General features: G+C 38.6%; 3 protein-coding genes across 5 annotated transcripts; 1 reads left to right on the forward strand and 2 right to left on the reverse strand.

The window, feature by feature from the left end:
* Window positions 1-235: 235 nt before the first annotated feature.
* On the reverse strand, window positions 236-5116 carry LOC140782594 (UV-stimulated scaffold protein A homolog). 2 transcript variants are annotated; one of them, XM_073129249.1, is made up of 4 exons: window positions 4883-5116; window positions 2543-4687; window positions 1996-2041; window positions 236-611 (listed from the first exon to the last, which is right to left on the reverse strand). In XM_073129249.1, the coding sequence occupies exons 1-2, from the start codon at window positions 5078-5080 to the stop codon at window positions 2915-2917; spliced, it is 1971 nt and encodes a 656-aa protein (XP_072985350.1). In that variant the 5' UTR covers window positions 5081-5116; the 3' UTR covers window positions 236-611; window positions 1996-2041; window positions 2543-2914. The 2 variants fall into 2 exon arrangements, with proteins under 2 accessions (XP_072985350.1, XP_072985351.1); XM_073129250.1 differs by having other exon boundaries at window positions 2543-4574; window positions 4883-5013.
* Window positions 5117-13360: 8244 nt separating this feature from the next.
* Window positions 13361-14989, forward strand: LOC140782251 (protein ELC-like). The gene is made up of 2 exons (XM_073128724.1): window positions 13361-14191; window positions 14371-14989. Exons 1-2 carry the CDS (start codon window positions 13622-13624, stop codon window positions 14743-14745), a joined length of 945 nt encoding a protein of 314 aa, XP_072984825.1. The 5' UTR covers window positions 13361-13621; the 3' UTR covers window positions 14746-14989.
* A 225-nt stretch (window positions 14990-15214) lies between these two features.
* On the reverse strand, window positions 15215-21513 carry LOC140782249 (sirohydrochlorin ferrochelatase, chloroplastic). Of its 2 annotated transcripts, XM_073128722.1 has the most exons (7): window positions 20887-21485; window positions 20486-20709; window positions 20323-20384; window positions 18918-19250; window positions 17655-17765; window positions 17472-17564; window positions 15215-15727 (listed from the first exon to the last, which is right to left on the reverse strand). In XM_073128722.1, the coding sequence occupies exons 1-7, from the start codon at window positions 20931-20933 to the stop codon at window positions 15626-15628; spliced, it is 972 nt and encodes a 323-aa protein (XP_072984823.1). In that variant the 5' UTR covers window positions 20934-21485; the 3' UTR covers window positions 15215-15625. The 2 variants fall into 2 exon arrangements, with proteins under 2 accessions (XP_072984823.1, XP_072984824.1); XM_073128723.1 differs by lacking the exon at window positions 18918-19250 and having other exon boundaries at window positions 20887-21513.
* Between the last annotated feature and the right edge of the window lie 2112 nt (window positions 21514-23625).

The following is a 23625-nucleotide window of genomic DNA, read 5'->3' on the forward strand; positions in this document are numbered from 1 at the left end:
TAATTGTATTATACCAATATAAGAAAGCTTATTTTTTTTTAAAAAACCAATTTTTATTCCACAAATGGATGGATGCTAAATGTCTGGATGCTAATCCTTGGCTGCAAAATTTTATTAGTCTTTGATCAACTCGATCTTTTATTGAGCATCTTAGATGGCAAGTCATACAACTCCAATCAGGTTCAGCTCATCAATAGTACTGAAAAAAACAAGAAACAAAACGAGTACTAAGGCATAGGGAATCAATAATGTATGAATATGATTGCATTAAAAAAAAGGCAATCCAAGAGATTGTATAAATGTAAATCTTCACATCAACTTGTATAGTAATTTTGCTCGTCCTGTCCTGAAACATGACCCTGACATGAATGGTGGAGCCCAAACAAATGCAGCATTTCCGATACTTTACAAGAGCATAGGAGAAATTCATGGCGGAAAACTACGGGAATCAGATTTTACCATCAACTCATGAAAAGGGAACGAATTGTCCATTTGTATCTTTCCCCAAGCTATCATAAAATAAACTAGATATCTTAGCCTGACTGACACCAATTCTGCTTGCTCTCGTTTTCACAAATTAGCCTCCTCCAGACTTGAGTGCATTACTAAGCCTGCATTAGAGGGATCAGATTCCATTAAACTGATACAATCTTAAGAGAATTTTCATCTTATTTACACTTTAATTTGTGCTACCTTATGCTAATAAAGCATAGACATAAAGAGAGATGAGTAGGAGCTTCTTGAAGTATGTGTTGAATTAAATGACAAATATAGCCTAGTTTCATTCCTCTCCACTGCCAAACCCAAGACTTGTTTGTATGATTATTGTTAACATTTCATGTAATTTAACCTGTTTAAATCAATTGTTGTGCTGCTAATATCACTACTATATTACTATATCTTATCTCTTTTGCTAACAATGATGAAGATGTTCCTTATATATCTTGACAATAAAAGCACCGCAAATTATTAGGCATGCATATAGTCAATCATACTGTAGTCTCTCATATAAACTACTAGTCATGATCAAAATAAAATTTCCACCAGCAAACAGTGACAACTGAGCAGGGTCATAAAATTTAAACCTTTCTCCTCTTGATAACCAGCATCAGCGATAATTTCTTGATCTAAATTAGGTCCTTATTGCAGCACTGCTGCTGCTTTGTAATCTCCTATCAAAGATTAATAGAAGTCAAGCTGCCAGTCTTATATGTGACCACATCGCCCTCCTTGCAGCATCAATCACAGTTGTTTCAATTCTCTATCACAAATCAAAGATCCTTCGAATAAACTCAGTCAAAACTAGAACTTTGTATTAAACAATTAATTATAATATGTCCTTAGATGCTGCTTCCTAGTATCTAAACCCTCAAAGGATGTGTGCCTCTCTCATTGACCCATTCTTTCGTACTGAATATAAGTTTTCTCCTCAGCTTTGTCTAAATTATTTGATTTTCCAACTGGTCATATATATTGATGAAACAATAGTCAGATAAGAAGGTATTTGCTTCTTACACCTTGCTTGAATCCCAGAATAAATTAGTGTGTTTCTATTTCACTTGTATTTCTAGCAGAAAGGCAGTTTGCACACCCGACTTCATATCCAACTAATCCCAACAAAAGCAGATAACACACAGAAATGAGACTCTTCCTCTAGCTTGAGTAAGCTAATTCTTGCAGCTAAGGCTAGTTAAGACGTTTCTCTAGCTTGAGTAAGCTAGTCATTCCCTTAGTATTTTAACACCTAAACCATCCAAGAAAAGTATAAAGTATGAAGCATAAACTGGTACATTATTAACATGATCAATACATTTTACTATATAGTATAACCTAATGACTGTTTTGTCGAACTCTCAGGAGCACAAACCAACTTATAAAAATACATCTTTCAACATAATGTTTACCTGAAATATCATAATGCTTGTAAGTTTGGCAGAAGGAAAAATTACGTTTAATCTGAATTAATGAAAGAAATATTAAGAGCTCCGCATTTACCTGCTAATTTGTGTACACAAGGGCAACTGCACCTTTTAGCATCCTCCTGCCAGGTGAAAGTTGCATAAGCAAATTATTTTGAGCACTAAACCATTGGAAGACAAAACAACCGGTGATAATAATTGAACAAATAATTTTTCTCAAAAAGATGGCTGAACAAACAACACATGATTTACTTTTAAGTCAATTTTAGGAAATGCATTTAGTGGTCTGAAAACCACTTCACTGGCCCGTATCAAACAAAATGATCAGAGTATCCAAAAATCTTGAGTGCTAAACTATAATTATTAAAGAAAATGACAAATAAGAGAGGCTTGTAAGAAGAAACAGTAATTGAGTTAAAATTATTGAAGCTTTCACTATCAGAAAAGGGAAAAGGAAAGATCAAGCAAATATACAGAAGGTACTTGAAAATTGAACTTTGCAGTTATGTAATATCTGACAGCAATAGAAAGGGGTTCGTGAAAATTCAAAAATTGAAATAATTAAATTGAACAATTCAAAAAAGAAACAGATGAGTGATCACCAAATCATGGCGAACAGTTACCTGAAATTTGAAGGGGAGTGATGTGTAAGTCAAAACAAATAGAGAAAGCAGACTAGAAGGCCAGCCCTTGAAAATGCTTCCAACAGGAACAATATGCACCACTTTGGTGTATTTAAGCTTCTTGTTCATCCTACTTCACCAAGCAGGTCAGCCAGTTGTTTCCCATGATTGCATGAGTCGTTTCATAGTAGATAATGCCAAGAGCATCAAAAACGTGATTACTCTCATGCTTTCTACATAAGATCTATCAAGCCAAACCTGCACAAAGGCTTTCAACAGCTTATGCCAATTTACTTAGAATACAACTTCTACTAAAGGCCTCATGCCATGAAGGTTTCTTATGCCTTTTCATAAACAAGCCAACTATGCCATTTACCACTGATTTGGGAATGCTTCTCTATAGTTCAAATCATCCCCCTGCGTAAGCTGTGTTATTGCAGAATCCCTTACACGGGAGTTCAGAAGCCTCTTTGATACTCTATCTTTCACAGTTACTTTCTTTTTAAGCATTGATGCTAAAGTTGTCTTCTTTATCTTCACTTCAACTCCATTTTGAACTGATGTTTCTGTAGGTTGCCCAAAAGCATCAGAGTATGATGTTGAAGCAATAGCAGCTTTCCGCAAAACTTCTTCATTGTGCTCACGAACTTTTGCAAGTTTTGCTCGTTTTAGTGATTTCAAGTCTTTGTCTCTTTGGCGTACATTCTTCATCGCCTGCTTTGCCAGTTTCTCAACTGCGTCTGTGCCCAAATCAAGAGATCTGTCAGCATCACGATACTCATTCTTTGACTCTGTTGTCAATGTAGAAGAATCCTTTAGAGTTTCTTCAGCACTATCTTCTTTCTGCTTGATTGGGTTTCCTTCAGCATCACGTGGAACAATTGGCCCATGAAAAGGGCAAACCCTCAGATCCCTTCTCTGACAAAGCCCTCCTTTCTTCAAAGGCATAAGACAAGGTTGAATCTCACCAGCCTCTTCTTTATATACAGTACGATGAACATTCAGCTCCGCAATCTTCTCTGCAGGTATCACTGCATCATAGTCTACTCTACCCCAATGGCCCTCAAGCTCTAGTCCCCTCTGGTTAGCCAACACATCTCGGTTTGCACCCCAATTGTCCAAGAATGGTCCCCATGTCATCACGGGAGCTTCAGACAAAAGCTTTGACCTCTCAGAATTTGAACCAGAACCATTGCTATCTAAAGCCTTTTCTCCATCACTGGGTACCACATCCTTGCCCTTACTGGTACTTGAAATGTTTATGCCATTTTCCACAATACTTATGTTGGCATCCAAAGTCCCTGCAGTATAAACTTCTACCTTACCTTCTTCCCACAAGTCCTCCTCTTCCTCCTCCATCTTTTTACGAACATCATCAAGAACAAAACCAAGCTGACCACATCTATTCCTGAGCGATTGGATCTTATTGCGTACATCAATAAACTCCTTCAAAGCCTTATCCCTGAACTTGTTGTCAGTGAGATCAACCCTAATGAGAAGAGATATCCAATCCTGCACAGATAGCAAATGCTTGGAGACTAATAACTTGTGCAACTCTCTCAGAGTATCTAGAACAGCCTTGTTATCACTTGTTTCAACAACCTTCTTCCCCTCCTTCAAAGAATCAAGACGCAGTTGCTGCAACGTGAAGGACTTGAATTCTTCTGCCTCATAGTTAGGAGTAAACTCTTCTTGCTCGACGTTAATAATTTCCATACATTCAGCTATTTCCTCGATAGTCGATTGGATCTCGGCCTTGATGGATGAATAATTCTCCTTCAAATTTTCGTACTTACTTAACAGAATCTCCTGCGTGCGCATCTCCCTTTCCCTCCTCTCCTGCTGCAACCGGGCGGCATTCTCCATCCTATTTGGGAACTGGAACCTAAGAGTGTTCTTCAAGTAGTCGAACCCCAACCTCAGCTGCCTGTAGTGAATCCCAAAAGAGCCATTCCATTTCTCTAACAGCTCGATGGTCATCTTGCGCAGATTGGACGCGATCGAGGACGGAGGCGGGAGAGGCATGTTTCGCCTGAAACCAACACTCAAGCTCAAGAACTGATCGAGATCGCAAACAAAGAGGGATCTGAAGAGCTTCGAGCGCATGAACAGTTCATCGATTACAAGAACAGCAAGGTACCGCACCTAAAATATGATTCAAATACTCTGTTAAAGGAAAAAGATATTTTCTTTTCAACATTAAATTCCCAAATTAAAGTAGAATCAAAAAGATTTCTCAAACCCTAATCTTCCCGACGTCACAAAAGACGAAGTCGATTAAACTACGACAGACTATGTTATTGATCAAAATTTTGGTTGACTAGAAGGGCAAGGTATGACCTGAGAGTGTGGCTTCTTCATCTGGATCATGAGAGAATGGACGGCGAGGCGGAGGTCGTCGTCGGAGGAACGGACGGTGGATTTGATGGCCTTGAGGAGGCGGGGGTCGACTTCGGGGGCCGTCGAATTGGTGGCCCGCTCGATCAATCGCGAGATCGCCGGGTTCTCGCTCTCGGTGTTCCGCTCCTCCCTTCCCATGTTTGCCCGCTTCTCGCTCTTTCCCCCTACCTTGCGACGAGCAAGAGATCATATAACTTGATGGAGGTGGGAATATGGGATACGCGCGGGAAGAAGCGATCTCAGCCGTCAAATTGTTGGACGGTAATCGGACGGTGCACGCCTAGTGTTGGATTGACGCAGAGCATTAGACCCGACTTTGATGAGTTAGCTTTTCTATCAAACGCTTAGGGTGAGGTTAAAATTGGTTCATTATACTTCATTCTTTTGCCAATATAATATATATTATAGAAGGGGTTAATTAAACCTAGGGTCTCTCCACCATAGCTTATTTTTACATAGGTCCTCTTATTTATTTTCTATGATACTTTAATTATATTAATTATATAATATCTCTCACTGATTAAAAACTAATTTACCCTTAATTTTTCATTTTTTCCTCTGCAAAATAAAATTAAAATAATTTCTAAAGGGCACAAATGAAAAACTGCATTATTTGACATTACATAATTGTAACTATTCTGAGCACTGGTTATTACAATAACAAAAGAGTGACAAATGTAGCATGTAATAACTCCCCAAACATATATAATAATACACATGTTAATATTAAACACCCTTCAAATGCCCATCCTCAAATCCAACAAAGAGCTAGACCCCCTCTCATTGCTCTCCAGAGGTGGTGGCAAATTGAGGTCCAAAACATTCTCCTCCCCTTTGTCCCAATGGCACCTCTTATGCCCCCCAAGTGCCTGTCCACTAGAGAACCCCTTGTAACAAACATCACACTTATGACCACAGTACTCTCCATTGCTCAAAGCCTTCAAGTTGTTTGTAGTAGTAGAAGTAGTAGTAGTAGTAGTAGTAGTAGTAGTCTTAGGAGGGCAGTTTGCAAGCATGATGAGACTAGCAGCAACCTGGTGCTCCTCCTCAGTGAACTCATGAGACGACTCCAACCTGTTCGACGAAATGACTGGCCGGCGGCGGCAGTGGGGCGGAGGGTTGATGCCGCGCCATTCGCGGTCCGGATGGCACCGCATGTGGCCGAAGAGAGCCTTCCACGACAAGAAGCGCTTGCCGCACTCCGAGCAAGGTGGCAGGGTCTTCGGCGCCGCCGCAGGGTCCGGCTTCTTCCTAGGCCTCGGCTTTGGGGTTTGCTGCTGATCCTGCTGTTGGTGGTGTTGGAGGTGTGGAAGGGTTGGAGAATTGGAAGGGTCATGGGCTTGGGTGGTAGCGATCTCGGCAGAATTGAGAGGTGGGAGGAGGAAGTAACGGTGAGTGTTTTGTGATGGAAGTGTGAGAGGATTCATGGCGTTCATGTTGTTCATGTTGTCCGTCATTGTGAGCTTTTCTTGATTAGGAGTAGGAATGTAGGATTGAGAAGGTAAAAGAAGTGTCTTTTGGAAGAATGGTAACTGCTCGTGTGGGTAGTTTGGGCGGTTTCCTCTATAGTTTGAACAGAATGGGTGCGGATTCTTTGCACTGCTGTTTGCTTGGAAGTTTGTACAGTCTAGCTAGTTAGGTATATGAGTCGGGTCAAGATTCGATTCCTAATGCGTGTGAGTCGGGACTCGGGAGTTCCACAATTGACCTAAAAGATATCTATATTTTGATTTATGAAGTTAAAAGAAATATTATATTAATTCAATTTATAACCACGATCAGAATTAAGGATTTACTTTTAAATGTACGAAAATAAGCTCTAGAATTGATTGCATTTACACCCCTGGATTTTATTCGGATTTTTGCGAAGACTTATAAACTTTTTTTTTATTATAATGCCCCCCCTAAAATTTTTTGATCTATATAAAATAATAAATAAGAGCGACAAAATGTGCCAAATAATAAATGTGAGGGAAGGAAATAAAAATAAATAAAAAGTTGGCTCCCACGGACCGCATGAATTAGAAAAAAAAAATCATTCTCTTTTTTCTATTCGATACTCATCATTGGTCAAGAACAAAGAAACTTTTTCTCCACAAAATACTTATCTTTTCTTCTCACGAAGCGCTCCTTACTCTCATAATCTCCTCCATTTTTTCAACCTAGTAAAAATTTCTCTAGATGTCCGCACTTCATATCAATCTTTACTTCTTTTTTTCAATTTTGAAGAACAATTATCAGACTGATTATGTCATTAATTTTATCAACCAATTACAACTTGATAGAAAGAAAAGAGGGGAAATAGGGTAGGAACCCTAAGAACAAGCCTCATACTTGGCTGTATTACAGATCGAACTATAATTATAACAATGCATTAAAAACAAACTGAAACACATAAACCTTCAAATACGTGTGTTTATCATGTGAATTAATCCCCACATGGTGCTTAAATGACCTATTAGTAAAATATTTTTACAAGGTATAAAAAAAATATTCTATACTATAGATGTTCTCAAGCAAAAAAAAAAAAAAGGTCCGAATATAAATTCCACAAGTGAAAGCAGCTACTCCTCGTACACCTGTCCACTCTCTCTAACTTTAAAATATTTCCACAAGAGATGGTGAGCACATGGCTTAGAGGGTATAAATTATACAGTCTATAATAATACAAATGCATATTTAATGCTCCAATGCATGCTCATGATTACCAATAATTAAAATAAGCATATCTGAAATGACTTACAATGAATTCCTTTATAGTTACAAGATATAGATAATGTATAATATTATCTTTGTTCATGCCAAATCCCTATTAAATCAAGACAAACTTACACAATATAGGCTTATGATACATATCTCTTAGACATAATCTCAATCATTATAATTCATATGTTCACATAGAGTCTCAAATACTAGTTTTAATTATGTTTACACTGAGACATAAAGAATCATATTTCAACTTACTCCCAAAGAGTCTTAGTCATGAATTATCAGTATATGCTCATTGAATTATCCACTATATAATCTATATACGCTCATAGAATTATCTATCATATCGCAAATACATTCTCACTAATTATCTCATGCATCGAGAAGTGACATATATATAGTGGTAATACACGTACATACTTAGTGACGCTGCCTATGATTGATTGTCTATGGTTGTTAGATTAGGATCCAGTCATAAACCCTTATCTCCATCTCTACTATCATCATTGCACACAATAAAATAAATCAGAGCATGCATCTCATTAATAGACATCTTGACCTTGTGTCATGGGGTACCATTAGAGGCATATTCTTACCTCACAATCGTATTCCTACTATCATCATAATTTAGTTTCTAACAAGGTAGTGTAATTACCTGAATGTCACTCAAGTTAACAACTTCAAACATATGATACTAGTAGTATAAGTAATACTCTATATTTGCTTGAAGGTATGCAAAATACTCTAGCTCCTCTAAACTAACCGGGCTCCTCCTAAATCCTAAGATCCTCCTTACATGGTATTGTGCCTAATAATTCATGCAAGTAAAGCAATATGTAAGAATGACAAATTAATTAAACTAGTTGTCTTATTACATAATTTAGGTTTGGCTCTCTAGGTCCAAATAGATTGACTCGATCTCTACATTAATTCTACCATGCTTACAAAATGAGTTATCAGGGATAGAATCTAAATCCCACCTAGTCGCATGAGTCGTCTTTAAAATTAAGTTCCATATTGTCCTAAAATTTACACCATTTACATAATACGAAATAATTCTTTGAAAGATGGTTGGTATAAGACAAAGAATAAAGAATAAAGCTTATCAGGCCAAAACATAACCCATGGGCCTAGGCTGGGCTTTAGGTCAAGTTTAGCCCACTGCTAGTTGCCTAAGGGAGTGTTGGATCGTGCTTGAGCTCAATCTAGCAGAAGTGAAGGGGAGGGGGTTTGTGGGTTGTGGGTTGTGGTCTAAACCCGCACCCTTCCTCATCGTCTCCTTCAAAGGGAAGGAAATAAAGGAGGGAGGTTGGAGGGGCTACTACCGGCAACCATTGTTGCCGACAGTCAAGCCTCGAGGCCGGCAACTGGCAATCATCACCCGAGAGTGTGTGGTTGGTCGGAAAGAGAGAAGAAGGGAAAAAGAATGGTTCGAGCTCGTCGGCGAAGGAAGAAAAGAAATCTCTCATAGCCCCAAATCTAGGCAATCAGGTCAAGTCAACTTTACCTTGACACGAACATGACCCAATTAATAAATGAGTTGCATTTGATAAATACGAACACGACCCGATTAATAAACCAATAACATGACTCGACCCACTTAACCCATTTAATAAATGGGTCAGATTAACACAACACGCTAACACGACCCATCTAACCCGTATACTTAAACAGATCGTGTAAACCCAACACATTAACACAACCCGTCTAACCCGTTTAATATAAATCATATATAAAATTTAATATTTACTGATTTATCATGTTACTGATCTAACATAATAATATCACATCTTTAACATTACTTAAAGAATAATTAAGGAAAATAACTCATCATAGAATAGAAAGTGAAGTAACTTAAATTGTATGCCCAATAATTCTACTTCAAATTTTAGTCCGTAATAAGCAATAGAATCTACCAATTCTAATCAAAGAAAAAGAATAATGGATCAATTGTTCGCCTGCTCCTGCAGAGCTTGACAACAACATTGTTCGGCCGGACGATGCGCACGACGCGGCTTACGCTGGCTATTGACTCCTCCGAGAGATGCGATGATGGCTTCCTGCTCAACGAACTCATGCCACCAGATCGGGACGAGGCCGAACTGCTACTTATCGACGAGCACCAGGGTGTCGCCGTCCACTAGATCCATCAGCTCTGGATGTGTCGCCTCCATGGTGGAGCGGGTATCGTCGAGGATTGCCGACTTGTAGTCGAACCCAAGAGGTGGGGGCCGGATCGATGCCTTGGGGTTGAGCCGCCAATGAGGAGCGAGTCACCATGGGGATGGTGAGGAGAGCTAGGAAGGGAGGTGATCTTGGCCTCTTGGGTAAGGGGTGACGGCGTGAGGAATGAGGGGTAAGGGGCAACGACGCAGTGTGATTGGGATTCGAGCATGGGTAAGGAGCATCAACTTAGTGGTCTTGGCCTCTTTAAGGAGATGAGGAGTGAGGAGGGAAGGGACGACAACAAAGTGTGATTGGGCTACGGGCATGGGTAAGGGAAGGGAGTAAGGGAAGGGGGCGACAACGCCTCTTTTGAGTTAGCCGGTTAGAGACCTTAGGGTTAGAAAATCTTAAAAGTTAGAATATATATATATATATATATATATATCATGTGTGTGTGTGGCCGGTTGGCGGGTTGACCCAACCTGACCCGTTTACTTAAACTGGTTAAGCAGGTCAGAGGAATAAACCCAAACACGACCTAATTAATAATCGGGTTAGACAAGTTGACATGTTTATGACCCGAATCCGATTAGACTAAATCCAAACCCGATTAGTAGTCAAGTTATCGTGTCGGGTTATCGTGTCGGGTTATCACGTCGGGTCAATTTTTGCCACCCTTACTCGAGATGTAGAGTGCTAGAAAACCATATAAGTACCTTCAAAAGAAGGGCGATAGACATTCCCAAGTACAACTACCCATCAGAGAGGATGAAGTGGAGAAGGTAGGATTTCTACTACTATTCCTTAGTAAAATGAAAATGAGTTAAATAACATTAAAGACAGTTAGGAGTTAACCTAAGAGGTTTTTGGAGGGCTTGGATTCTAGTTCAGCTTCGGTGCTGGGGCTTTGTCGGTTCTGGTGTTGGTGGCACTAGAGATGAAAGAGGGAGGGAGTGAAGGTGGAGTGGAGAGGGAGAGTGAACGGCTAATAAGAAATAATGATAAGGGAAAAGGGGTTAGCTAGGGTAACGCATGTGCTCGTCATGTGCGGAAATATTTTTTTGATCTGTGTTACACAAACACTCTTGCACAAAAAAAGAAAAAGATAGAACAAAGCTCTCAAAATAATTCTCAACTTAGCCAACCGCGCCTACACTACAGATAAAACAACATGAGTCTTGAAAGACTGAGCAATCGATGAGCATAGAAAGGAATATATGCACATTAATGATAGAGTCCATCGATTATACCAAAATCACCTAAAGGCTTGCATTAGGAGATTCGTAGTATGCAGCTTTGAGATATGCCACTTCAACACACTTAAGTGCAGAAGCAACTGTAACCATTTTCTTTTTTATCTCACTTGAAACTAAAAGTATCCCTCACACTTTCAATATATATAAAAAAAATATGGACATAACATATACATCTATCTTTACACCCCCATAGTCGACTACCAATTTATATACACAAATAAACTCTGATGTAAAACAACCTAGGAGTCGGACCTAATGTGTATGAATCAAATGCACACACAAATAAATATGCAATAAAACTCTAATATGTAAAGAAAATAACCTAAAAGTATATGAAATATAAATTATAAGATGTATAGATAGAAGGAAAACAAAATTCGGCAATAAGAAAATAGATAGCAGTAGAGTAACAAACAATATAACAAAGAAGTCAGAATAGTTATCCTAGTGTAAACATTATCCGTTTCTGATTAATTCCTTAAGATCTGTTTCAAAATCCACACATCTAATGCTTGTTAAGTTCTAAGTATCTTGAGATTTACACCCAGCAGTATGATCTATATACTTGACATGATGGTGCTATAGTGTTGAACATCAAAAAATAATAAAAAGTGAGAAGAACAGAAAAAAAAAAAAAAAGAGATAACCCAGATTCACATTAGAGGGTTTGAAAATATTTAATTACCTCTAAAAAAAATCTATTACACTTAGAATGAATGATAAGAAACTACCAAAATATGAAATACAAGGACATAATTAGACATTTTAATGTGAAAAAACTCCTTATCAATCAAGGGTATAAAAACCATGAATCTTTTCTATAAAATCAAATCAAGCACTACAAAATACTTACAAACCGATTGTTATTTCTTATAATTTTTTTGAGAGTGCTTTTTTTGACTCCATCTCAATGCGCTACTTTCTATACTTGGTACCCAACCTTAGTGACCTTTAAGGTTGTAGGCTTGCAGTTATATCTAATGAAATCTTTAAATATAGTAGAACTCCAATAAGATAAGACATAATCTCTCCAACTCCTCTTTTGAATAATCTCTAAGGAGATTTTTCGACCTCTAAGAGTGGTGCTTATTTTCTTAAGACTCCCTCGTTTGTAGCCCCCCAAAAAATAGGCTTTCTCAAACTCTAATCTACAATAAAATAAAAAAGATTTCTAACATATTCGAACAAGTTCGAACAAGGCCGCATTAAAAGTTACTTCGAGTGACTTCTAAAGCTCGTGGGTAAATTTTGTTCAAACAACTTCAAATAACATCGAACAAACTACTCGACTTTATCTTTTAGAGCTCTTAAGTAAGTCTTACTCGAACAATTTTGAATAAACTTTGGACAATTAAAGTTTGTTCGAAGAACTTTAAATAAACTACTCAGCTTCTTCTCTTGAATACCTTTTGGAGCTCTTGGGCAAGTTTCTTCAAACAATTCGAATGAACTTCGAACATGCTTTAAATGAACTTTAATTTTTGCCGCGCCAATTATATTTATCTTTCAAAATTCATAGAACATTATGTCATAGTTCATACAGTAAAAATTAGATAAAATACACATAACTAATTTTGTTTAGTCACTAATTTGTTGATTACAAAACCTAATAGGTTTCACTCCCTATTTTCCCACACTTTACAGGAAACATAATGCTTCTGATATATATATATATATATATATATATATATATATATTTTGGATGGACTTCATCACGTAGATCCCATTAACTCGAGTAAGTAGCAACAACTTTTATTGTCTCTTATTTATTTCAAGATTAATAATAATATTCTGTACAAGTAGGATTTGATTTTCTTAAAAAAAGAATTGAAATTCTTTCATGACTAGTTTACACTGTACACTTGAGTTATACATTTTATTATAAATAATTCAAAATTAAACCTAATACGACTCTAATAGACTCAATCTAAACCTAAATCAAGTCTAAAGTAAAACAACTTGACCCAACAATGAAATGAAACTTAAAAATCAAACTCTGATCCGAGAAGGATTGAATGGATCAACATAAACTTAATAGATACATCCTAGTCATTATAGGGTCCGTAGACATGAATAACCCTAAGCTCTACTATATTCTTATTTAATTATTTATCCATTTTTTTAAACTACATAGATATGTATATATAGATACGAAAAAGGTTGGAATTGAGGTACAAATGTCGCCATCAAACCAATGTGAGTTACTTGAAAGTTTTGTTGTCTAAATTATTCGTTAAAAAAAAAGAAAAAAAAATTCATATGCCATATGTTCATCATTATATGATGATTTATTTAACTTTTATTTAACTGTTATGTACCAAATTGAATCTGTCTTAAAGCTAATGTTACTCCAGCAACACGGAAACAATGTGTGTCATAAATAAGCTACGAAGTTTCTCGCATAAAATTTAATCTCCAGTTGACTTTCAAGAAACTAAACAATGCACCTCTTTAAAACCAGTAGAAATCCTCTCCCCTCCTCCTCCAAGCACCTCCAAAAAAGAGAAGAAAAACTATATTCCAGAGTGACAATAAGACGTATTGACCAATGGCGCCGTCGCCGGCCATGTCGGCGCTGGCGAACGATCTCGTGACCGCCAACCGCTTAAATCTCCCGTCTCCTCTCCCGTACGAAGAGGCCGCCCTTTGGGCGATCCACCGCCACCTCCTCGCCCTCTCCGACGCCTTCCCCTCCTTCTCCGCCACCGCCTCCCTCTTCACCCACAACGACGGCAGCTCCGCCGTCCTCCTCCGCGTCGAGGGCTTCGTTCCGACCCCAAACGACCAATCCCACCGCCTTCCTAAAATATCCATATGGCTCATCGAAGCCTACCCTTACCTCCCTCCCATCGTCTTCCTCTCGTCCCCCGGCTCGCTCTTCGCTTCCCGCCATCCCTACGTCGACCGTTCCGGCGTAGTCTCCGTTCCGTACCTTCGTTCTTGGCTCTTCCCCAACTCCAATCTCGTCGAGCTCGTGAGATCTCTCCCCGTTCTCTTCACTCTTCACCCTCCCTTCTACAGCACTCCGAAGGATGATATCATCGCCGAGATCGTCGCCGCCGTGCACCGACATCTCCGCCAAGGCGAGACGAACACCGAGAGCCTACTAACATTACAGGTAGGGATGAAAGTATCATGAATATAGTAAAATAGTAGCTACTTTAATATATGAATCTGAAATATTATTTTCACATATATAGAAAGAGACTATTTATGTCGTAAATTTGGATCCATATTTGTATTCAAAATAAAAATGGACACAAATATAGTTTTTGTCACTATTTCAACTACATGCAGGCGTTATTGAAGCAAAGAGAAGAGATTATAAATCTTGGAATGAGAGAGCTAGAGAAGGAGATGATGGAGTTGGAGCAAAAGCTACAGATGGTAAGGATGGATACCGACGTGGTTGAAACCTGGTTGTGGAGATCACAGAGAAGGCCGAGAGATGCGATGGCGCCGGACATCGGGGATGTGTTCGACGCCGGCGACACGATAACGAGGCAGGTGATGGAGAGCGCGGCGGCGGACTTGGCGGTGGAGGACACGATCTACGCGTTGGATCGGTCGGTGAGGGAGGGGTGTGTGTCGTTGGGTGAGTACTTGAGGAGAGTGAGAGATTTGTCTAGGGAGCAGTTCTTCTGTCGAGTTACGTTGCAAAGATTACGGTGAAGATGTTCTTCCTCATTTGCTTAATTAGTAGTGGTGTCCCTTCTAGCTCTGGTTGTCAGATGTTAGATAGTAAATACCTTGTTTTGGATGCGGAATAGTTGCCAATTATTCAAGAGTTAAAAGTAACAATGTCAGATTAATAATATCGTTTCCTAGAAATGATATCAAGCTCTCTAAATTCAACATTTTATCTAGAAACATCAGACATTCTAGCGCATGTTGTATAAGTATTCTTCAGTTTGAATCCAACACCTGTTTAACTGAGACACTGTTAATTTCCTACTTCAAGAACACAATTTTCTTCCACATGAGATTAATCTTCTGACATAAGTTCTTAATTGTGTCAACTAAGTTGGTGCATGCTTGATGATTTGATGAGCAGTTCGATTCAAAGGCACAACACATAACTGACTAAAGAAAGCAATTTAATGTCCTATACTTTTCATATTAATAGGATGACGTGAAAAAATTAATTGGTAAGCATATCATGGGCCTAGATAGTGGTAGAGGCCATTCACATTTGATCAGTGCATCATGAGAAAACTACTTCAGTTCAAAAGTGATGATTTATACAAAGAAAATAGCAGGGCAAGGTTAGAAATCTCATTCATTTCCTCCAAACATGGGAGACCTCAATCACTTTCCAGCTAACCTCTTGGCTGGGAATCACATCAACCAAATTGTCCCTTCCCAAATCACTTGACTGATGACAGCAAGGCGAATTAAGGTTTAACCTTGTAATGGATGCAACTGATATGGCACATTGCACACTATGCTGATATGGCACATTGCCCACTATCTCCTTGCATATCATCTGTCAATCATAATTTGACCCTCCAGTTACTTCAGCTTTTATCTTCTTCCAATTACTTTCTGGTGATCAGTATAGGCGACATTTTCCCGTTCCGGCACATACACTACATTCATTAGCATCACCAGCTACATGGCTCAAACAATGTTTTATGCGATCATTCATCACATCCTGCATAACATCTTAAGTTTAAAACGAAGATCATGAAAACTCACTTGCTGAGGGAATGTTAAGAAGTTCTTTTTCATGTTTCATGAGTTTATAGAAGGTCAACTGCCTTAAGTACTTCCTTTGTTTCAATGGAATGATTTGGATATCACAAAGATAATCTGGGCTTAATCAGATGAAATCAGTGACAATTCTCCCATGATTGAATGTGTCGTAAGCTAAAATGAGATAAGCCAAGCTTTCAATTTGAGGAGTTATATGAATGGTTTGCTTATCAGATTGGCAGGAATCCTTCATAAATCCAGCTGATTATGTGACCAAATAATGTATGATAGAACTATTGTGCCACTGGAATTTCTTCTCTAAAAGTATAAAAGGTTTAGGCCTTTAGCTAATCCACAAGTAAACGTCTTCCTATATGGTACCTACAAATGGTTCATTTAGAGGATAGGCAGGATCATGCGGTCTATAGGACATCTACCTGATTATGCCACCAACCATATATAATAAATCAAAAATTGGATATGGTTGATTTCTAAAATGATCCTCATAATAATGGTTCCAAGGCCTTTTCTCTAGAAAAGAAGGGTTTCAAGCCTTCAATGTTGTGCCCCTATGCAACACCTTACATCTCCATGAACTTCATGAAGGTGACAACCGGGAAAACGTGGAATCCCTTCGATTATGCTGACATCGTAACCAATACTCCACTCTTTCCCTGTCATCACATTCTAGCTCTTAAGGTGTTATGTGGTGCACATAGGCAACAACCTGGAGTCATAGGGTAGCACCATTTTGGACTGAGTGCAAGTAAAGAAATCAGTCCAGGGAAGGAAAAATTAGCTTAGCTACTTTTAATATCGAAAGAACTTTAGGAAAAATGAAGGACTACTGAGTCGGTAGACATGACAACTAGGAATGGAAAGAAATAATTTCTTTGTAGAAAACTAAATAGACATGAGCAAATTTTAAACAAAATGAAGAAATACTAGAGGCCAAGAACTGTTATGTCAGTGGCACGGGGCATGCTAATTACCAACCTTCGCTTAGCATGATACACATTGCTGGCATGTGTCATGCTGACTCAATGTGTCTCTGGCACACTGAATAGTTTTAATATGCCCAAAATACAATCTTTAAACTTTTCTAGACCTTAGGTTTTAAGTCCTAAACTAAACTCCTTCAATACTAGATATTACTGTAACAAATGTAATTAGATTTTAATCTCATAATTTTCCCTAATTTTTCACGGACCTTCTAAGTTAGGGCAAATAACTTGGGAATAACCAAAATTTTCCTTTGATTTCTAAAATTTGAAGATAATTTATATAGATCAAGTACTAAAATACAAACAAGTATTAAAAAGGATAAAAGAGACTCCCAATTAGATCTAGACATGCTCAATTTCTAAAAGCACACACCGACATAGGTGGCTAAATTGGTGCCGATAATCCACTGGCACAATATGTTTCAACCTATGTCGACCAACATGGCAATCCATGCTAGCCCATGCTAGATACTATTATGGCACATCGGAGAAAAAAAAGAGACAAAGATACCCCAGGTGTAATACCAGTAACTCAGTAAGGCATGGTGGCACAAACATCTCCAAAGTCCAAACTACATGAATATTAAGTATTAGTGCAATTTCTGTAGTCACTGCCAGTAGATGGAAATACAGATTGATGTGAGTTATGATCAATTATCTACTCCTAAGTCCTAACATATGTTGAAAATAGTATCATACCACCATAAGCTCATGCAAGCCAAGAGGTGCTGTAATGATGTAGGATATGCCTGGATGCTCCCTGGATGCCTCAGCTACCAAAGCAGGGATGTCCTGAGAAACATACACCATAGAATAAGTCTTCAGAGAAATTGTTCACTTATAAATGAAAATCGAGTCTTAAAAGATTCGTCTTTGATGCACCTGCTGCCAATGTCGTCCAGGAAAGAGAAAAAATGGACTAACAATTACGCGGTTTGCTCCTTTTTGTACACATTGCCTGAATGCATCCCTAATCGATGGTGCAGCCAGTTCCTAGTTTTTGGTGGATATATAAGCATTCAGCAAATTCAAAGAAGAGATCTGAAACCAACTTAAATGATGAAGTATCTTGAAATGAGAGACCAGAAAGCTCATTTTCAGTAGGATGAATACATTGGGTGTACAAGGACATCATAAAAAGCATGCTAGTTCCCTATTCAATAGCAAAGAAACGTTCAACAAGAAAGAGAAAAGGCTATGAATACCTATACTGGGGCTTGCAACAAAGATTAAGGCAGAAGATTAGCAACATAAGTTAGTTATAACACTAACATTCCCTCAGTAAGCTTTCTACTCGAAGACAACTTAATATGTATGGCAGTAGAAACAGTGGTTCCTGACAATTTACCAGTTGCTTCAGAGTTGTATTAGAAGACAGCAGAAACTGGAGAAAAAGATACTAATCTTACAGAAACCAACTAATTCCCATCTGACAAATAATCACTTGAAAAAGATAATGACTTGTAGTACCCATACTGTGCATGCTTAAACTGGTCAGTTAATGTATAATATGTCAATTGTCTATATATACCAACAGAGTTGACTATCTTGAAACATCATCATCTGTATTAACAGAGTACTTACCTTTACCCATATCAGCCCATTATGGAAATTTTGTGGTAGCACTTGGCTAGCATGTAACTGTGTCACACTCTACAGATTACGGTGAACTCGTATAGTTGCTTACTTAAATGGAGTTGTGATAAGTAAACCCTTGCACATATTGCGGCTTACCCAGTCCAAACAACAACGTTCTAGTAGACGATGATTAACTTCAAAATGATATTTATAATAGAATGCACACTGAAGTAGTCAACTTACCAATTTTTTTACCCATAATTTTAAAATCAGGAATTTTGAATCCAAGTTATTTGTTCGTCTTACACTATAAACATAGGTACATATCCTCCTCCAACGATTTAAGTGTGCCAGCACGAGGAGTATAGGTGGCTAATATATACAGTCCACTGTGCCCAGCAAGGTTTTGGAATAAGCCAAAACAGCATGATCTGGCCTGCCTTTATCATGCCAAAATGTGTTGGTCAAGGATACCAATATCAAGCATCACAAGGCATGTCACTTGATACTTATCATGCTGATAGGAAATCAACATTGACAGAGCCTTGTAACAATGCATCCACATACCTGCCAGCCCATGCTGGACTTGTTGCCCCTGTATTGAATATTTGACCTTGCATACACATACATGCCATGCGTGCTGGACTTGCTACTCCAGAAATACATGCTTCTGAAGCTGGATAAAATGATGTATAAATCATAGATGAATTCTCTTGCTAGCTGAATAAGTTTAGTAAAAACGACTTGCATGTGCCACCTACACAACAAGAACAACGAGATCTCCCCCTCAGCTCCCCTCCGCCGCGCAACGAAATAAAAGCAACTTCTTCGAATCATCTGTATTCTCTCCTTGCCGACAAGTTGCGGGCACGGTGCATAAGACCAACAACTAGGTTCAAGCTTAGTACATGAAGACCGACAAGGCATGAGATTACACAAGGACATTGGATAATTTCAGGTACCGTGAGAAAAGAGTTCATGCATACTGTGCCAACATGCTGTAACCACTCCATAAGCTAATTGATCTCAAACAGTGACAAAAAAAGGTCAGCAAAGAAAAGATATTCTCCAACACATATACATACATTGATTTCTAAGAATAATTTCTTTTTTATTTTGAGGACATTGAATCAAAAATGAAAATTTAAGCTCCATAAATTTGACACAGCTTGTGCCTCATGTTATTAGAGGTATCAACTGCAACCCATTCGTCAGCTTGAGTTTGAGCAATAAGAATCTGGCGTGATCATAGCATAGCCCAAACAGGCCACATGAGAAGTTATAAAACCATGTTATTCTATCCTTGGGAACAAGCAAAGTGTAAGTTAGACTGTGATGTTGAGCCATAAATCTAGTTTCAGGGTGCAACAAATATTTCATGCTTGAATAGGTTAGGAGGAAATCAAGCTGAAGTTCCAATATACTCAAGCTCAAACATACTTCTTTCCTTGGCCATGTCACATGGGTCAATTTCTCAGTTCTGTGATAACTGATAAATACTTGGCATCTCCAATTCTTTGTGACTTGAAGAAGTGCATCCAAGAGCGAGATGGTAGTTGTCATATACGGATGTGTGTGAAAATAGAGAAACACAGAACAGGATAACTTCTATTATAATGAAAATAGAAAATTTCAGAAAAGAATATTCCAGTTGGTGGTTTTCTGTGTTTAGAGAAGAGATAAAAGAATCAAGATTATGCATGAAATGCAAGAAAGCAAAGAAATAACATATGAGTTGGATCACTCAACACCACACATGAACTGACAATCAAAAGAGAGGAGGAAGCGTATGGGCTTAGAAATAAATTCGAGTTGGGAAGATGCATCACTTGCGGCACCCAATCAGACATGATATATGAGTAAATAGTAAAAGCTAAACTAATACCCAGCGGGGCAGTAAAGCTTTTCATGTCAGTAAAAACACTCATATTAGGAAAGTAACAATAAAAGTACTGAACAGCTAGTTAGTTACCATATGAGCAGGCTCAACTATCCGGTAACCAGTTCTGGATTTGAACATAGCAACATACTCATCTGCAATCATAAAGCAAAATAAGCCCATCAGCTTAATATTCTTCGAGGCGCTCTCAAACCTGAATGAAATAAGCATAAAAATCCCAGAACACTTGGCTTACTCAGCATAAGATTGGATTCTTGACGACGAGATCCATGGTCCACAATGATCACACCATCTTTTTCGCCCACGGTATGTTCTGCCCTTGTGGACGATTCATGACCAATACTTGAATAAGAAGACTCCATAGAAAGATTTCCACTCACTGTCTTAATCCTTTGCAACCTGACAAACTTGGGGAAGGCAAAGTTGCGATGGTTCTTCACATAAACCCTACTTGAAGTGCTTTTAATTTCAGAAAGAACAGAAAAAATCAAATAAAATCAGAACCAAGAACTAAAGTAAAAATTCATTCTTAAAGAAATGAACACTCAAAACAAAACTAGATCCTGCAGATAGCGCCAGCCCAAGAATTGGAATGGGAAGCGATCACCTTATACTAAATTATGAGAAAGAATTTACCCTGTAGAAGCGCGTGAAGGAATTGTGGCGCAAGCCACGCAACGCATAGCTCTGTGATTGATTTTGAGAAGAGGATGGGGTTTGGTTTGAGGGGTTAAAATGATTTGGCTTGAAGCCTTGACTTAGAATCGAACCCGGGTGTACTCGAATCGCGGATGGATGAGAAGATGTGAGAGGTAGGCTGTAAGCGAGCCGAGCCTGGACTGAGCACGGCTCACTTACGCTTGTCCCGAGCTAGAGCCCAGTCAATTCGTAAACAAGCCGAGAAGCGAGGAGAGGAAAGAGGAAGGAGAGGAGAGAGTGGGAGGTGCGGCCCTAACCTAACCGAGACCGAGAGAGAAGAGAGGGAGGGAAAGAAAGGAGTTACCGGGAGAGGGAGGGAAAGAAAGGAGTTACCGGGGAGTGGGAAGAGAGAGAGAGAGAGAGAGAGAGAGAGAGAGAGAGAGAGAGAGAGAGGGGAGGGGGAGAAGAAGGTGACGGTGGTCGGTGGCGCGGCGCCGGGGAGGAGGCCGGCGGTGTGATGGGTTTGGATTTTGGCGTCAGAGAGAGAGAGAGAGAGAGAGAGAGAGAGAGAGAGAGAGAGGATGGGAGTCTTTGACCGAAATGGATATTTTCTAAACTCTATTCACATTCCATCTCATCACATTGGCGGTAAAAAAAAAAATAGAATTTAAAAGCCATTCTACTTGTACCTGAAAAGTTTATATCAGCTTTTTAATTATGGCAAAGCTAATTTCATCATTTCTCCAGAAGAAAAAATACTTGTAAGCAATCAAATAAATAGTTGATAAGTTCTAACATCTATTTCAACTTAAAAGGCTGAAAGAATAAGCATTTTGTGTGTTTTGCCGAGTCTTTCGCCCTTCAAATTCATTAATAAGAAAATAGATTCTTAATTTTTTAAGCAATTAAATAAATTGCCGATAAGTTCATGTTTTCTTCTTTTATATTTTGTTATTTCCTTTACATTTCATGAGGATATACTCAAACCATATTAAGATTAGTTAAAAGTCTTGAGATGCTTACAGAAAATGTAATACCAGTCTGAATGTTAATTACTCAATATCTTTGAAATTGAAAGAGAAGACAAATGAAGAAAAGCAAGAACACAGGAAGGTAGAGAGTAACTTCTCAGATTGGTGATTTCCACTAGTAGTACTTCTTCAGCAATGAACATATGGTGACAAATACACACAGCTTGGAGAGGAATTCTTAGTTTAATTACCTCTATCATGACAACAAGTCCACTGTGTAGTAGTTTGTGAAAGCAAAGCTCTATCATTTGGTCTTAATTAGTCAAGCAAACACCCTCTTCGGCATCCATCTTTATATTGGAACTAATTAATATCACCAAGCCTGAATAGTAGAGCTAATGGAGCACAACATTCAGGTGATGAGAAAAGAGCAAACTGAAACACCTAAACCTCCAAATATATGTGTAAACCGCGTGGGTAAATTCCCCCACGCGGTGCATCATATGACCTATCAGTAATAGGATTCCACAAGGCACACAACAGCACAAATTCACCATAAATAAACTCAATCATAAGAGTTCGGATACAAGTTCCACAAGCCACAACAAGTCTTCTAGATACACATCCAAAATACAATACTAAAGTCCAAAATACATCGTCAATCATAACGCCCTCGTAGGGGCTCAATACAACTAATAGACATACTAAAATAGAAAGATAGCTACTCTTCGCTACCCGCACCTACGTCCCTAGCTCTGAAATAATGCCACCAAGAGGTGGTGAGCTCACAACCCAGCGAGTAGGATGCATACAATCTAAAATAATGAAATCACATGTGCATATCCAATGTATAGAAATGACTTACCATGAGCTACTAAATCAATGCAATCGATCAAGATCATCAGTCACTATGCTAGAACATGCTAGTTCTTAAACATATCAGAATAAGTCCACACAAATATAAAGCTTGATACAATCTCTTATTCATACAAATCTTAATCATAGTATTTACATGTTATGCATAGCAATAAAAGAGTAATTTAGTCATCTCATGCCTACCAAGGCATTAATCATATTTATCATAACTCACCGAGCTATTCACCACACAGGGTAAATACTTTCAAAAAAATCATTCATCACATAACCATCCATCATCTCATACATCGAAAGGGGATATATACACATCTAGCAGTAATGCCACCTACACGTGTATGGCGGCACTACATGTGACCGGTTGTCTGTGGTCATCAGACTAAGGACCCCGGTCGTAAGCCCATATCTCACTCTCTCTAAATCATCACCGCCCTCAGCGGGAGAATCGGGAGCCCTCGGCTCATCAACGGACGCCCTAACCCTGCGTCGTCGGGTACCGCTAGAGATATATCCCCGTCTCATAATCATGTTCTTCTATCATCATAATCTAGTCCTGACTATACAATATAATTACCTGAATGTCACACAGGCTCCCGACCTCAAGTGTAGTCCGCTAATAGTATAGTCATATAAGATACACTCTACCCTTATCCCTTAGCTGAGTAAGTAAGGGCACTGCCTAGTTAGAACCCGATTACTAATGATAGATGGAAGTGGTGCAATGTCTATAAGTGTATAAAGTATGTCATAGTCATCATTATCGTTACATTCTATAATCACACAGATATTTTGCAAGGGTATATCATACATGATATATGTAGAGCATCTTACACTAATGTGATACGATCACACCTCTGGCTATGGAGCTCTGATACCAGCTGGATACGATCTC

This window comes from Typha latifolia, chromosome 2 (assembly GCF_019914945.1).
Source record: "Typha latifolia isolate L0001 chromosome 2, TyphaL0001v2, whole genome shotgun sequence".
Lineage (NCBI taxonomy): Eukaryota > Viridiplantae > Streptophyta > Magnoliopsida > Poales > Typhaceae > Typha > Typha latifolia.

Coding starts and splice junctions, on each gene's coding strand:
- LOC140782594 (XM_073129249.1), bottom strand. CDS start 5,080: ATGGGAAGGGAGGAGCGGAACACCGAGAGCGAGAACCCGGCGATCTCG. Junction 4,688..4,882: donor TGAAGAAGCCACACTCTCAG/GTCATACCTTGC, acceptor ATCATATTTTAG/GTGCGGTACCTTGCTGTTCT.
- LOC140782251 (XM_073128724.1), top strand. CDS start 13,622: ATGGCGCCGTCGCCGGCCATGTCGGCGCTGGCGAACGATCTCGTGACC. Junction 14,192..14,370: donor AGAGCCTACTAACATTACAG/GTAGGGATGAAA, acceptor AACTACATGCAG/GCGTTATTGAAGCAAAGAGA.
- LOC140782249 (XM_073128722.1), bottom strand. CDS start 20,933: ATGCGTTGCGTGGCTTGCGCCACAATTCCTTCACGCGCTTCTACAGG. Junction 17,766..18,917: donor AGTCCAGCATGGGCTGGCAG/GTATGTGGATGC, acceptor ACCAAAAACTAG/GAACTGGCTGCACCATCGAT. Junction 17,565..17,654: donor CTGGACGACATTGGCAGCAG/GTGCATCAAAGA, acceptor TATGTTTCTCAG/GACATCCCTGCTTTGGTAGC.